We start from the raw sequence: 16,038 nt of genomic DNA, 5'->3' as shown, positions 1-16,038 counted from the left end.
CATCGGTGGATAAGGAAGAATAGTTATAGTATTTATGAAAGGATCCCTGAATTTGTAAACAATTATGAAATAACATAGGAATTTAAACTTTATTCAAATTCAACCACGTAATCATATTTTACAACAGTGTTATTCAATCTTTTCCTTTTCCAAATTGTTTCATATTATTCTTTAACATAGATTGATTTACAGAGTCAGACTGTATATATATATATAGTTTTATATGTTAAAGGGCTTAAGGGCATTGTGGGAAAACATTATCCCCTTCACTCAACATGACATTGTTGCAAATAGCTTTAGCTGGTCTATGTTCTTCTTCCTGCAACAAGTTCACATTTCGCAACACAATCCCTTGACAAGGATGATTTTTGCTGCAAATAAAATTTATTGCAATTTCATCAGAACTTGTCCCATTAATGTTGTTGTACAACACGTCTTTCACTTGAACTGCTGAGCTCTACAATGAATTAAAAAACCAAAATAAGTTGTGGATTACTCATTGGGACAAATAAACAAACAGTTGGTGGGTAACTCTCAAATACCTGTTCCTTGCATGGCTTGCTTTGATCGCAGTAGTTTTGGTCTATGATGATCGGGTTACTCACGTTGTACATTTCAATGTTTTGAAATATGATGTTGCTTGCAGTTCCTGATCCTCCCTGGACATCATTAAATCATTTATGTTACTTGGATTCGAAGTTTGATGTAAGTATATATCCGAGACGGGTATGCTTAATTCTTTTTAGGGTTTTTCATATTTTTGGAGTAGATTTGTCGAGTTAGGTTTTGAACAGGTCAATCTAGATCAGATTAGGTCATTTCGAGTTTGAGGCATTTTTTGGCTCAAACCATTTAGGGTCCAAGTCTATCGGGTTTGAGTTAGTTTATGTTTGGGTTGTTTTGGATTTTTCCGCTCAGGTCATCGTGATTCGGATCATTTTAGGTTATAGCCACTTCATGTTAGGTTACTTCAATTAGGGATATTTTGGGTTTTGGTCATTTAAAGTTGGTTAAAATATATAGCAGATTTCTGTACTCTTCACAAATTAGAGTTTAGTCCATGTACTCTTTTTTAGAAATTTAGTCTCCACTTTTTAAATTTCAGAATTCAAGTCCAATTGTTAACACTGTTTTTTTTGTTAAATTTGTCGATGTAGCATTTTGAAATTAAAAAAAAGATACTCACTTGATAGCAATGTAACGACATTGTAATGACCCTTCATTTAACAAAATAATATTAACACTATTGACGGTTGGACCAAAATTTAAAATCTAAAAAATAGAAGGACTAAATTTTAAATTTATGAAAAGCACATGAACTTATATCATATTTTTAACATTTTTAAGTTTAGTTCGAATTGAACGGTTTAAGCAGTTGAATTTTTATGATCAAATCGAGTTTAGTGAAATTTCAAGATTAAATCCGATCGTACCCCGATAACATGTTCGGTTATATTTCAAATATGGATATTGAACATAAACACTTCAAAACTTACCTGCCATGTCTTGATTCTAACTCCATTTGTAGTCCCATATAGTTTAGCTCCATCAATAGTCACACCAGAGACATAAGCCTTTGAATTTTTAGATCCTAAGCTCCCAATGCTGAGTTACAATCATCACAAATATGAGTATATAAACCCTAAAATTTTATTGGAAATATATATATAAAAGTATAAGTTAGAGTTAAATCACCTAATTCCGTGACCTGGACCACACGTTATGTCCATAGCTTGCATGTTTTGAGATCCGTTTACAATGGAGATACAATCATCACCTTTAGTTAAGAACGAAAATTTTTAAATTAAATATTCGGACCTAAAAGTTCAAATCTCAATATTTGTAACTCTTAATCAATTAAAAACGATACCTGTTCCAATGATGGAGCTTGTGATCCGAATGTTTTTTGTTTCTGTTATATGAATCCCATCGGTATTTGGACTTATTTTTGGGGAGGTTATCTTGAATCCAGAAGCTTCAACATTGGTGCATTTTTCAAAGGAAACATGTATTTGTTGCGCATCTCGGATGTTCAAGTTCCGAACTACCAAGTTTTTGCTATTGTAGAAGGTAAGAGCCTACAATAATATATAAAGAGTTTACCAAATCTAGATTTGTTTAACCTTCAACTCACTCATCCAAAATCGAAGTTTAATATAATATTTGAGAAGATTTAGACAAAAATATTAGATACAAAAAATAAGTTTGAACAAGAAAATTAAACTCGTTTAAAATATAAGTCAAACTTCGGTTCAAACATTCAAGATTGAAACCCGACTCGATTTTAACTTTCTAATATTTTATTTTAATTTTAATATACTAAATAATTTATATCAAATTAAAAGTAACATAAAATTTACTTTTTAAAAAATATAACCAGACTTAAAATCAGATTTTAGTTAGTTATTTACAAAAAAATTTGAAGTAAAAGTTTTTGTTGAGTCGAGCTTAGAAAAGACTAAATGGTATTATTACCATGAAATGGTCCGGCTTGACCTATGAACACCTCTACGATAGAGTACTTGTATGTAATTATCAAATATTTGAGATGATGTTAGGGGAAAAACATAAAAGAAAAAAGAAAGAACTTTAACGTACCGTTGGAGCATCCTTGCATGGCTGCAAAACAATGCAACAAAAAATTGTCATTATATTTTGATTAGAGAATTGAACCAAATGGTTAATTATAAGAATAAATATGAAGTATTAAATATAAGCTTACGAGATTTTTGTTAATTTTGCATGAATTTTGCCACCAAATCATCCCATTCCCATTAATAATCCCACCATCATGACCTTCAACCAACAAATTATCAACCTTTTGAAGCAAAAGCCAGTGTCTACTATCTTCATTGTAATCTGATCTGTCATCTGATGCCATTATGTTCCCTAGTATCTGCAATTTTTTTTAAATACGAGTCCGTTAATCGTTAAAATCTTTAATGTTACTTTAACTCGAGTGTCTAACAGGATGTTGAAAATGTTTCAAGGACTAACCTGGATTGTAAGATTGGAATTGCAGGGACCTGAAAATTTAACAGGTTTGAGAATATAGTTCTTTCCTTCGGGTACTTGAAGAATGACTGCACCATTCAATGAGCAAGCTTTCTTCCATGCCTTCTCAAATGCCTAAAGTTTTAGACAACAATGGCTTAAATTTTGACAGAAACTCGAACACTGGTTCGAGATTTGAGAGAATTTGAATAGAAATATTAAATATAAACAATTGGTTTAGGTTTCGATAAAAAATCTATTTTGAAAATGGGTCAAGTTCGGATTCTGTATGCAAGTCTAACTTCTTAACTTGTTTTTAAAATTAGAATATGTTATTTGAATTTTTTTTAATAAAGATGTTAAGAACGAACAATAAATTTAAATTAAAAAAATTCGATTAAAAATGGGTCAAGTTTAGCATTAATATTTGAGCCTAGTTAGTTTCACTTGTTTTTAAATTTATAAATGAAAGTTAAATATCTAAATATTAAAAAATTAAAATTGTTTATGTTTAAATACTTAAATATAATATAAAATATGAAAAATAATAAGATATAATCTACATTGATTTAAGTTAACTATTTATCAATATAATTGAATTAAACCGAACTTAAATAAACATGCATGATGTTAGCTTGAACTCAGCCCGGCCCCCAACTCTACAAGTGAGCAGGGACGGGCTCTAATAATCTGGAAATTTTCATTAAATCTTTCAAAATTTTAAATGTTTTATTTAGACTCTCAAATTTTTTGAAATTTATCATTAATTTTCTTTAAAAAGTTTAATTAAACCTTTTAATTTTTTTGAGAATTCTCAATAAACCTAAAATTTTTGAAAAATTTAATTATACCCTTTAAAATTTGAAAATTTTAATTAAACCCAAAATTTAATGTGATATTTCACCATAAGTAAATTACTAAAACTCAAATGAAAAAAAAAAAAGGTAAGTGCATTAACCTCAGTGTCAACATTTTTATCACCATGAGCACCAAAATCATCAACATTAACAACAGTTTCAGTCCACCTCAAAGCGACACCATATCTCTGCTTCATGCCAAGAACTTCATCATCCCTCGACACCACCGTCATTGGATCCTCGAGCTTCATCCCGCCGCCTTCGATGGCCGTAAAATACGAAGGGTATGCTCCCGGATCATACCCGGCAGCCATTTCATCTTCAATATTATAATTATTGCAAGAAGCATTCAAATCCTCTTTCAAAGCATTGTAATGTGAAAAAAAAGAGAATAAGATTAGTACTATGAAATATACGAATACTAGTGAATGTATATTTTGTTGAGCCATTTTTAGAAAACAAAATGAGGAAATGAAGGGAAAAATAGTAATATGAAAGGTATTGGAGAAATGGGTTTTGTGAGTTAGATTTTAATGAAGAAAATTTATATTTATAGATGAAAAAAATTGAAAAAATAAAATAAACGAAAATGGGTTGCTTTGTCTTTTGGACAAAACTAGGTATGGTCTGCCCATATAAGAGGTTGAGACGAAATAATCTCTTTGGCTTCATTTATACATATTATTAAAATCGATTCGGTTAACGGGTATATATAGGTATCGGTTAAGCTTTTGCTTCGGATATGTAAAGATGAAACCAAGAATTATGTGATGTGGTCGAGATAAAATTAAAAAGCTTTAAATTGAATTTTTAACTTTTATTTGGGGGTTTAAAATTGCAATTTTTCCTTCAAAAAGAATTAAATTAAACTATTTATATTTAAAAGCCACTAAATTTACATTTATACTATCCAGTTATACTTACTTAAAAGAAAATTGTTTTAAGAGTTAGAGATGAAATTATTAAGGACTCAAAATATAATTTTATTATTATATTAATTTACAATTTCCCAAATTTCGAAGGATTAAAGGATAAACTTTACCAATTTTGGATGGTCAAGGCCATTGCCAATCTTTTATCTATGCCCCTGTTTTTATCCATTTGTGAGTTTATGTATATTTGATGAGCTAATGATGTATAATTTTATATACTATTAATAGATTTGATGATCTGTCATAAAAATGAAATTGAATAATAATTTTTAAGAAATGATCAAAATGTAATTTTACTATTAAATTAATTTGATTGGCACGAATATTGTTGTCAAGAGGATGTGAGTTTGAATGTGCTAAAACGCATTATCCTTCTATTTATGGGTTGGATAAGAGCAATAAATAGTTCTAGACATTGTGTCAAAAAAACTGATATGAGATCCTAAATTATTCAATATATATATTTACCAAATTTGGAATCGGCAAAATCATCATTGCTTACCTCTTATATATGCCCTTTTGATCCATATTTGAGTTTATATTTAATGCACTAATAATATATGATTCTATATACAGTCAATAAATCAGATAATAATGTGTCGTAAAAAATAAATTTATATATATATTTAAATGTCACATTTCCCTTCACAAAATTCTTATAACTTGGTGCATATCTCATGAATTTGATAGAGGAGTTATGATATGTGAAAGTAATGTTTATTGGATTCGGTGTTATAACTTATAAGCACTTTTGGTTTTATTTAAAGGTGAATAATAATTGGGATAACTGAAAAAAAAAAAACAAATTTCTTGTTGGTTTGCACATAAAGTGGGAAAAAAAGTTAAAAGCATAGATTTTTTAATTTATTATTTTATATCTAGATTTGACATTATTTTGTATTATTTTGGTCTAATCTGATATTTGTATTTGACGATGTTATATATTTTGATATTCAAAGGTAACGATATTAACTTTTAGTATTTAATTCGGGCTTTAAGGTTGATTTGGTGAAAGTTAATTGCTAATATTATTATGTTTGAATTTTCATGATTTTGTTAATAAAATAAATTTAGTGTTAATTGTGAATTTGTTTAATTTTGCATTTAATTTATTAAATGCAATCTTATGGATGTGACTTAATTTAAGTTTTAAAGTTGATTTGATGAAAATTCATATCAACAATTAATTTTCATCAAATCAATTTTAAAACCTAAATTAAACACTAAAAGATTAACACTATTATCTCCAAGTATTTGAAGAATCACAGCAAGCTTTCTTCCATGCCTTCTCAAATTCCTTTTTTTTTTTTTCGGGCAACAACAAATTTGAAGAGTTTCAAACAATAATAGTTTAAATTTTCACCAAAATTCAAAGACTTGTTCGATATTTGATTGAGTTTGAACATAAATATTAAAAATAAACAATAGGTAAAAAAATTCGTTTAAAAATGGGTCAAGTTTAGGCTCAATATTCGAGTTTTACTCTTATCTAATTTGATCTATTTTAAATTTAGAATATATCATTCCAAAATATTTTAACAAAAACAAATAATAAGTTTGGATTAAAAATTTAATTAAAAATAGATCAAGTTTTGACAACAAACTTCATACAAACAATGGCTTAAATTTTCAAACTCAAACACTCATTTGATATTTGAAAATGTTTAAATAAAAATAATAAGCATCAACAATGGGTTTAGATAATAATAAAAAAACTAGTTAGAAATGGATCAAGTTTGACAAAATTTAAAAGAATTGGGGTGCTAAAATTTTGTAATTAAAATGGCTTAAATTGAAATTTTACTTTTATTTGAGGGTCAACATTGAATTTTCCCCTTTAAAAAACTAAAAAAAATTAAACTGAATTATTTATATTTGGGAGGCACTAAAATTACAATTATCAATTAAACTTTTGCTCGGGGGAGTTAAAATATTATTTTAGGGGAACTAAAAAGGAATAACAATTTTTTAGGAGGGTTAAAGTATACTTTTTTGGGGAACTAAAAAGAATAACAATTTTTAGGAGGGTTAAAGTATAATTTTATTGTTATATTAACATATAATTTCCTAAATTTTGAAAAACTAAAGAGAAAATTTACCAATTTTGGAAGACCTCCTCTTGCTTCATATATGGGTTTATATATACTTTATGCACCCTCAATGTATAATTTTATATAATATTAATAAATCAAATGATATGTATTGTAAAAAAAAAAAATTAAACGTTGATTGAGTCTTAACTTGATTGATATTTATATTGATATTATTGTCATTATAGGGCTATAGGTAGTTCTAGGCATCCTATTAAAAGAACAAATATGATAACAACCTATAATGAAATTAAATAAATTTATTTTTAAAAAAATTAGATTATGTGTCCTTGTTTGATTGCATTCCCTTCACAAAATTCTTAGTGCCTACCTCATGAAATTTGATAGAGTTATGATAAAGGAAAATTAGGGTTTCAAGAACTTGATTTTATAAGCATTTTTTGTTTTATTTTAAAAGAGGAAATAATGATTGGGATAACCAAGAAAAACCACATTCTTGTTGATTTGCCAAAAAAGTGAGGGGAAATTAGTTAAAAAGCATAATTTTAAAACAAAATTCCTATATATTAGATTCTTGTAATTCACACAAAATATAATTTGTCACAAATCATTGTGATGGATGATACAAACAATCCTTCTATTAGACTACTTTTTTTAATTAGTTAATATCTATTTATAGTAATAATAGTTGATAAATATATACCTTCTTTTTAATTTATAAGTATATTCCTTATTTTTTATTTATTGAAAAAATATTTAAAACGACTAAATAATAAAAAAATACTTAAAATAGCATAAACAATCTCAATCTTAACTGTTTAACTTATATTCTTGTTATTCCTTAAGCTATCTGAGTTAAACCCCTCATGGTGATTCTACGCAAAACACCCTTTGCTTGAGCTTTGCTTACTCAAGACCCCTCGTTCAAAAATGAATGGATTCACTTGACGCTTTAAGGATGGTGGTGTTAAAGTAGGGCAACCTACAATATAGGTAGGACCACACAACACGTACCATAATGACAACCATCCTGCAACAACAATGCTTATTTGGCATCTCACCTCTGACTTATTTGTACAGTCATACAAGTCGCCACGTGCTGCTATAAGACAAGGGACAACCCCTTATATAAACTTGAGCGCATGACAAAACAAAATTCTTCTTCTTCAAACCACCCTCACCCTCACCCTCCCCCTTCCTTCCTTCTTCCTTCCCACTATCGACTCTCCGCTATGTACGAGTAATCAAACTTCATCTCCTCCACCTTCTCTTCCTTGTTGGTACTCAGTATCAACAATTTTAATAATCCTTTAACCTTTTAAGTTATATCTAAATAAACATTTAATCTATAATTTACACATAAATTCATTCCTTATCATTTATCAACTTAAGTAGAAATAAAATGCAAAAATAATGTAGGGCTTATTTAAATAAAATAATAAAGTTTATGGGCTTTTTAGTATTTTAACCTAAAAAATAAAGATTGATGATCACTCATGTAAAATGCATGGACTCGTAACGGTTTTCTCAATATTTTTAAAACCCTTATCCAAAACACTTCATTTTTGCTTATTTAATTTTTGTCTTTTTTTTTTCTTTTTTCTTTTACCCTTTTTTTAACATTATAATATTTTTATATTTTTCATGGAAATATATGCAATTAAATTTGCAATATTATGATTGAATATTTCAGTTTCAGTTTTCATGTTCCAAAAGGTTAGGATTTTTTTTCCAAAAAAAATGTTTTTTTAATAAGGGAAAAGAAAAGGAAAAGGTTGTTCAAAATAAAGAGAAAAACGGGATCACTGTCAACTGAAGGCTTGATATAAATTTATTGCCACGCCACCCATGATCCAAAAGGTATATTGCTTTTTTCACTTTGGTGCCTGAAGGATTTTTTTTATTATTATTATCAAAAGTGATACTTAAATGTGTCATGTTTTACATTCTTATTGGATGGCATCATGATGTGGGTATCATCATTTGGTACTATACTAATGGTTACTTGACAACATTCTGTTTTATATATATATATATAATAGATTTATCGCACCGCGACGTGGGTGAAAGAATTTATTCAATGATGAAACACATTTCAATCCTTAAATTTGTAATTTGTAATTTTTTATTTAAAGATAATATAAAATATAGAAAAATAAAAATATCATCATAATAATAATATTGATTACAATTAAAAGAAGAGATATTTTTTAATTTTAGAACTAAATTGATGACCTAATTAAAGTTGACAGCAACTCAATAAAATGCTTAAATATAAATATTAAATTAGATTAAATATCATTTTAAACATTAATTTTTTTTTTAAAAAAGAGTCCATACAAGAGAGTTGGACACAAAATCTAAGAACTTTATGGTGATTAAATTAATCACATGTGATTTAATTTAAGGTGTATTATTTATGAACTAAAATGGGAAAACTCAGCAAGTGCCCATGCCATTGATCATCAAGTCAAGCCCCTAAAGATACTAAAACTAGGGGATATACGTAGTCAACTTGTATATATATACATACATACGGTAGCTAATTTGCTTCGTAAAAATCGCAAAGGTGTCGCTTTTGGATTGGTCTATATTTGCCACGTGAGCAAAGAAACTTGCGTTGTTGGTACACCTCAAAGGATGTGCTATTGCATCACATGGTGTTGAGGTCATATTTTGGTGGAGCAAGGAAGATGACGTTAATTTGGATACACATTCCTACATACATACACATATATGGTAAGATATATTTAAGAATATGAAAATTAATTTTAGTCTCACTTGTAAAATTATTAATTTTTGTTAACATTTATATGTGAATTTTAAGTAATTTTAAGTTTGAAAATTATGTAAGTTAAAAGAAAAATTAAATCAGTGACGCATAATATGGTGAATAATAAGATTTTTTTTATCAGGTAAAAAATATTTAAAAAATTAATTATCAGAATTTGTAGAAAACTCTCTTCCTCCTCCCGAAACTTAGAGCCATGGGGTCTTCCCTTTTCTCCTCCCAATATTTTGAGATTTTTTCATTAGTACCTTATAACTTAAATTCAATTTTCAAAAATTTGGAAATTTTTATTAAATCTTCTTTTTTTTCTTTGAAATCTTTTATTGAGCCCTTGAATTTTTTTTAAAAAAATTTAGGGTAAATTGAAAAAATAGTTACTTTTATTTGCCTCATATTACATTTTAGTCACTTATGTTTGAAACGTTACGTTTTAGTCACTGATGTTATTGTTTTGTTACGAAGTAGTCACTCTACCATTAAAATTCGTTACCTCCCTAACGGCAGTCCTACATAGCAGTCCAAATGGGTTTTAAATGCCAACTTGGATGTCCAGTTGTTGGGTGAAAATAGGTTTTTAATTAAACAAAATTTCATTTGGACTGCCACGTAGGACATCCAAGTTGGCAATTAAAACTCATTTGAACTACCACATAGGACCGCCGTTAAGGAGGTAATGGAGCTTAACCGTAGAGTGACCACTTCGTAACAAAACGATAACGTAAGTGACTAAAACGTAACATATCAAACATAAGTAATTAAAATGTAATCTAAAGCAAACAAAAGTGACAATTTTTATAATTTACCCAAAAAATTATTTAAAACCCCAAAATTGAATACCAAAATCTACCACTACTACTAATATATAAACTATTATTACTTGATTTTAATTTAATCCGATCGATAATATAAATCTATATTAATTTATATAAATCAATACCAATTTATATCGTTACGTAAATATAACATAAGTATTTTCTACTATAACATTTGGAAAGGGCAACACATGTTTTCTCTTACATTAAAAAGGAAAAGAATGAACATTATTTGATTATTTTGTCATATTATTTTGGGTCCAATAAAGTGGTAGTGTACAATGAATCTATTTTTGACAACTTGAATAAGAAAATTTAATATAGTCCAATGATTTTATCTTTATTTGATATGGGCTTTTAGAAAGAATACCTCATTTTCATTGAAAAAATAATACCTAACTTAGTGTAGTGGCCATGTCATATTATACTTTTTATGATTTATATATTTTATAATTCAATTGTTGATTTATTAATTAGAATTTTCTTTAGAATAATTCATATTTTCCAGAAGTTGAAGTATAATTTTATCATTTTGAATAGATTAGATAAAAAATTTTCAATTTTGGGAGTAAAAATATAATTTTGCTATATACTACCTTCTAATTTCATCTATTATGAGAGGATTAAATAGAAAATTTTTCATTTGCCTACCCATGTATCCGCCTCTATTAAAATTGATTCAGTTTATTTATCATATCATCGAGAATGGTATTTTTAAAATATATATTTAACAAATTAATTTTGCTTAACAAATCAAATAAAAATTAAATACTTTTAATTCACTTAAAATTTGGTACCCTTGATATGAGTGAATAGAATATGAAGATTGGATTATTAAAATATTAATTGTATAAAATATAAAATGTGTATAAATTAATTTGGTCATTAAATTCATCAATATAACCGTACTTTATTAGGCTAGTAAAATTTTGAATTTGATCATGAACCACATATTTACTGCTTCAAAAGTTTACAATAGACATGTCTATTGGTCGGGTTTAGACAATATTTTTTATGTCTTGAATTGGCTCGACGTATTCAATTTTTAAAATAACTTTTTTTAAAAATTTAATTATAAAATTATATAAAATATTATATAAAATTATTTTTTAAAATTTCTTAATGAAATGGGCTTTTGGATGGGTTAGACTAAAATAGGTTTGGGCTTGAATTTTATTAGAATTGGGCCACAGTCAGGCCTATTAAGTTGGCAATCAAACACTTTACTGGGCCATAATCTATGGGCCCATTTTTCGATGGGGTCCAATATACCTCAAAACAAATATGTGGTCTTTGTTGGATTAGAAAACCCAATGACCTGTTTTGGTAAAATACCCGGGGTCCAACATTGCTCCATTGAACGTTTCAACAATGGGTTAATGTCCCATTTGGTCCGTTTTCAATCCAGGATATTTTAGTTGTTGATTGTTATAGTGTTTCAAGTGACAACGAGGGAACTAGGTTGGGTATATTGGTAAGCCTAACGAGTTGGGTTTAGTTGCTCTCTTATTTTGTCCTTTTATTTATGATGTTTCGACAAGACTTGTTCATGGGCTGAGCCTCGCCCAAAAAGTAAAAGTATTTGGGTAAAAATTTAGATCTAAAAAATAGGCTTGGACAAAAAATAAGACCCGTTTAAAAAATGGGCCAAGTCTCAAGTAATGCTTTTTTTCCAAGCTCAACTGAGCTTGAATATACAAAAAAAATTTGTTATTTTTTTTACTATTTTGTTGTTTTTCATTATTTTGCAATCATTTCATTATTATATTATTACTATTTTATTGTTATTGTTTGGATATTGTATAACTCTTATTTTATTATTAATTTTATTATTATTTTATAGGTATTTACTTGTTAAGTTATACCTATTTTAGTGTTATTTAAGTATACATATATTTTTAAAATTTATTTTCAAATTGTTGGGAAATTTTATTTTTATGTTTTTAGTACTTTTGATGTATTATATTTAATATTTTAAAATAATAATATAAAATAATAATATAAAAAATTAATATAGGCCAAGTCGAGTTCAAATTTTAAAATTTTTATCCGTGTCGAGTAAAATTTTAAGTCCATATTTTAAGCTGAGTCAAACCCAAACCTAACAAATTGACCTAAATTTTTTATTAGACCCGACCCAACTCATGTACACCTCTAATTTTTGTAATGAAATTGTTGTTTTTACTGTAAAAGAAAAAAATAATGTGAAAATTTAGTTCCATTTAATGGAATAAGCATCCATCCATTTCTCCAATAAAGTAATTTCATCTATGTATAAATGTTGATGTTAAATTTGGAATGATTAGCAAATGAAAGTGAGAGAAAATCGATGTAACTAAGACATTGACTAATGCAACAAAATTTGGAGACAGTGATACCGCAAATTACGGTTCTTTAAAGCGTCCAAAAATGTGAAAATCAATTGCTGTCTCCACCAACACTACGTAAACTTTCGTTGACTGGATTTTAGAATGCATAATAATAAATTTATTTTTTTAGCGAAATTTAATTCTCAAATTTTAAAAATAGATCAATTTGACCTTCAATTTTTTTTTTAAAAAAAGTAGGATTGTTATTTTTAAATGAAAATACGAATTAAAATGTTAAATTTTTAAATATGACATCTTGCATGATAATCTACGTGTACTTCATACTATTTTTTTAAATTTTATTTTGTTTTTTCTATTTTTATAATTTTTAAATTATTTGTTGGCATAACATAATAGGTAAATAGTGTAATGTCAACATGAAGTACACGTCGTTAAAAATTAATGTTTTAGTTAGAATTTCTATTAAAAAATGTAATTTGACTCTTTTAAAATGTTAATGGTTAAATTTAACTCAAGAAAAGAATAAGGGTCAAATTGACAAAAGACGTAAACATTAAAAGTTAAATTTATTATTATGTTAATTTAGTACGGTTAATATAGTTGCCATTGCAATAATCTGAATTATGTGAGTTTGAACGCGTTTAAACACATAATATTTTGATAAGATTATGAATAGCTTAAGTATTCTATAAAAACAATGCCGGAATTTTTTTAGATTTTCTTTGGCATAATGTTAAATTTAGTTCTTAAAATTTACATTTTTTTTTATCAATTTGGCCTTTTAAAAAGAATCGAATTTGATCATTAACCTTACAAAAAAAGTTGAATTTTTGTTTTATTAACGAAAATACTAACTAAAACGTTAAAATTTTAAACATTACAACTCGGATAGCAATCCATGTATACTTCATACTTCTTTTTTTAATTTTCATAGTTTTTAAATTTTTTTGTAAATTTTAAATTATTTGTTGATGTGTCATACAAGACAATTAGTGCCATGTCAGTATGAAGCACATATGAACTGTCACACTAACATCGCTAAAAATTTAATGTTTCGGTCATCATTTCTATTAAAAAAAAAGTAATTTAACTTTTTTTAGAAGGATAAAAATTAAACTTAACCAAAAATAAAAAATTTAATTAATAAAAATATAAACGTTGAGAACTAAATTAATAATTATTTTAAATTTTCTTATTTGGGAAAACCCCAAAAGGAAAACAACAAATTGGAAAGGCATGTTTGAAGGAAAAGTGAATGCATTAATTTGCCATATATTTACTATTTACCAATTCACTATCAATGCCTTTCGGTTATCAATTTTGACTATTAAAATCAACTCTTCATTGGAATTAGGAATTTTAATATTTTAAAGTTTCGGATAAACAATCGAAACAGTCATTTTTGTTTCTCTCAAGTTACATTTTAGTTATTTATGTTTGAAATGTTACGTTTTAGTCACTTACGTTAACTTATTGTAACATTTTAGTTACTGAGCCATTAATTTCCATGTAACAATAAGCTAACGTGGCACGTTAAATCCTCATTTCAAACAAAAATTTTAAGTTAAATTATACAATTGGTCCTATATTTTTATTGGTTTGAGCAATTTTTTTCTTTTATGTTCTTTTAACTTATTTTTTCTTTTTCTTTTTTTCCAATTTACTTCTGCTTCTTCCTCTATTTTTCTCCTTTCTATATCTCTTTTAACGTAAAAGAACAAAATTAAATTACTCAAAACGATAAAAATATATGAACCAATTGTATTATTTAACCTAAAAGTTTCAATTGAAATGATGATTTAACGTGCCACATCAAATTACCGTTAACAACAACTAACGCTCAGTGATTAAAATGTTACAACATGATAACGCAAGTGACTAAAACGTAACATTTTAAACATAAGCGACTAAAATGTAATCTGAGAAAAACAAAAGTAACTATTTTAAAATTTATCCTGAAGTTTTTAAAACGATTTATATATTATAATATGGACATGATAAAAAAAATATATAATGTAAAAGGAGTCAAAATTAAATTATATATTTTAGTGGAATTGAAATATAATTTCATCATTTTATCAGTTTATAGTTTTATATTTTAAAGGATTAAATTAAAATATTATTATATTTGAAATCAAAATATAATTTTACCATATATGAATTTACAATTTATAAATTTTAAAGGACCTAACTACAATTTCCCATTTTAGGATTTGGATAATTTAACCATCTTTTTACCTTACACATTTTTCATCACAAAAGTTTAAACTATTTGTCTATGATAAGCTTTCTATTTTAATCAAAATTGATTTGTAATTAAATTTAAATAAAATATTTTTATATTAAATAATAATTCAAAATTTAAGATATTTTATGTATCAAATCATATACATTACTCAAATCTTTTAATGGATTTGCTTTTAACTTTTAGACCATACTATTTTTTCATGTGCTTTTGCCCCCCTAATTATGAATATTTTTGGTCTTTGCATAAACACATCATTTTTCTTTGTTTTTATTTGTAAATAAAGCCCCAAAGTTCTCCCAAAATGTCATAATTTTTCTTTTTGCCCCAAAATTCATAGAACTTGGCCTTATATTAGACTTGGGGAAAAAACAATCAAACAAAAATCACATCTTTCTTTTTTAGTCACTTCTTTTCCATCCAATCAATAATTTAAGTTACAACGATCAATACCCATTTTTACAAACATTTCCAATCATATCTTTTTTTTTTGTTGTCACAATGCTTAGAATTACCCATAACTTCTCCCCACGTTATAAATAGAAAGAAAATACATTTCAGCACACTCGAACCAACATCTTCCTATATTAACAATCAAACTAAGACCCAATCGACAATTATCTTCCATTTTTAAGTATTTATTTTATAAATAATACCAAGGAATAAAATTTGATAATTCATGTATATATGTTGTAGTATTCTTATTTATATAAATGTTAAGAGATTTTATATTTAAATAATATTTTTCTCGAATTATATTAAGTCATTGATATTTACAGGAGTACTTATGGGGTAGATAATGATTTTGGTCCTATTGGTTGAATGGTATAATTCTATTGTTAGCGTTACTCTAAAATAAATAATTTAATTTAATTCTTTATATTTTTTATATAAAATTTTATACTTTTGATCCTTTTAAAATTAAAATTCAAATTAAGCCATTTTTAATACAAAATTTTAATCTTGGCTTTATATTTTTAGTTTTATTTCAACTCTATTTCACATAATTCTTAACATTAACAAAAA

General features: G+C 26.6%; 1 protein-coding gene across 1 annotated transcript; it reads right to left on the bottom strand.

Moving 5' to 3' along the window:
• Window positions 1-62: 62 nt before the first annotated feature.
• LOC108471912 (polygalacturonase ADPG2) lies at window positions 63-4,370 on the bottom strand. The gene is made up of 9 exons (XM_017773456.2): window positions 3,953-4,370; window positions 2,998-3,129; window positions 2,723-2,896; window positions 2,599-2,619; window positions 1,871-2,078; window positions 1,696-1,777; window positions 1,497-1,605; window positions 543-659; window positions 63-457 (listed from the first exon to the last, which is right to left on the bottom strand). The coding sequence occupies exons 1-9, from the start codon at window positions 4,298-4,300 to the stop codon at window positions 236-238; spliced, it is 1,413 nt and encodes a 470-aa protein (XP_017628945.2). The 5' UTR covers window positions 4,301-4,370; the 3' UTR covers window positions 63-235.
• Between the last annotated feature and the right edge of the window lie 11,668 nt (window positions 4,371-16,038).

This window comes from Gossypium arboreum, chromosome 11, assembly GCF_025698485.1.
Source record: "Gossypium arboreum isolate Shixiya-1 chromosome 11, ASM2569848v2, whole genome shotgun sequence".
Taxonomy (NCBI): domain Eukaryota; kingdom Viridiplantae; phylum Streptophyta; class Magnoliopsida; order Malvales; family Malvaceae; genus Gossypium; species Gossypium arboreum.
This window is presented reverse-complemented; position numbering and strand designations above follow the sequence as displayed.

Coding starts and splice junctions, on each gene's coding strand:
- LOC108471912 (XM_017773456.2), bottom strand. CDS start 4,300: ATGGCTCAACAAAATATACATTCACTAGTATTCGTATATTTCATAGTA. Junction 2,079..2,598: donor CATGCAAGGATGCTCCAACG/GTACGTTAAAGT, acceptor ATATTATTGTAG/GCTCTTACCTTCTACAATAG. Junction 660..1,496: donor TTAGAATCAAGACATGGCAG/GTAAGTTTTGAA, acceptor AATGATGTCCAG/GGAGGATCAGGAACTGCAAG.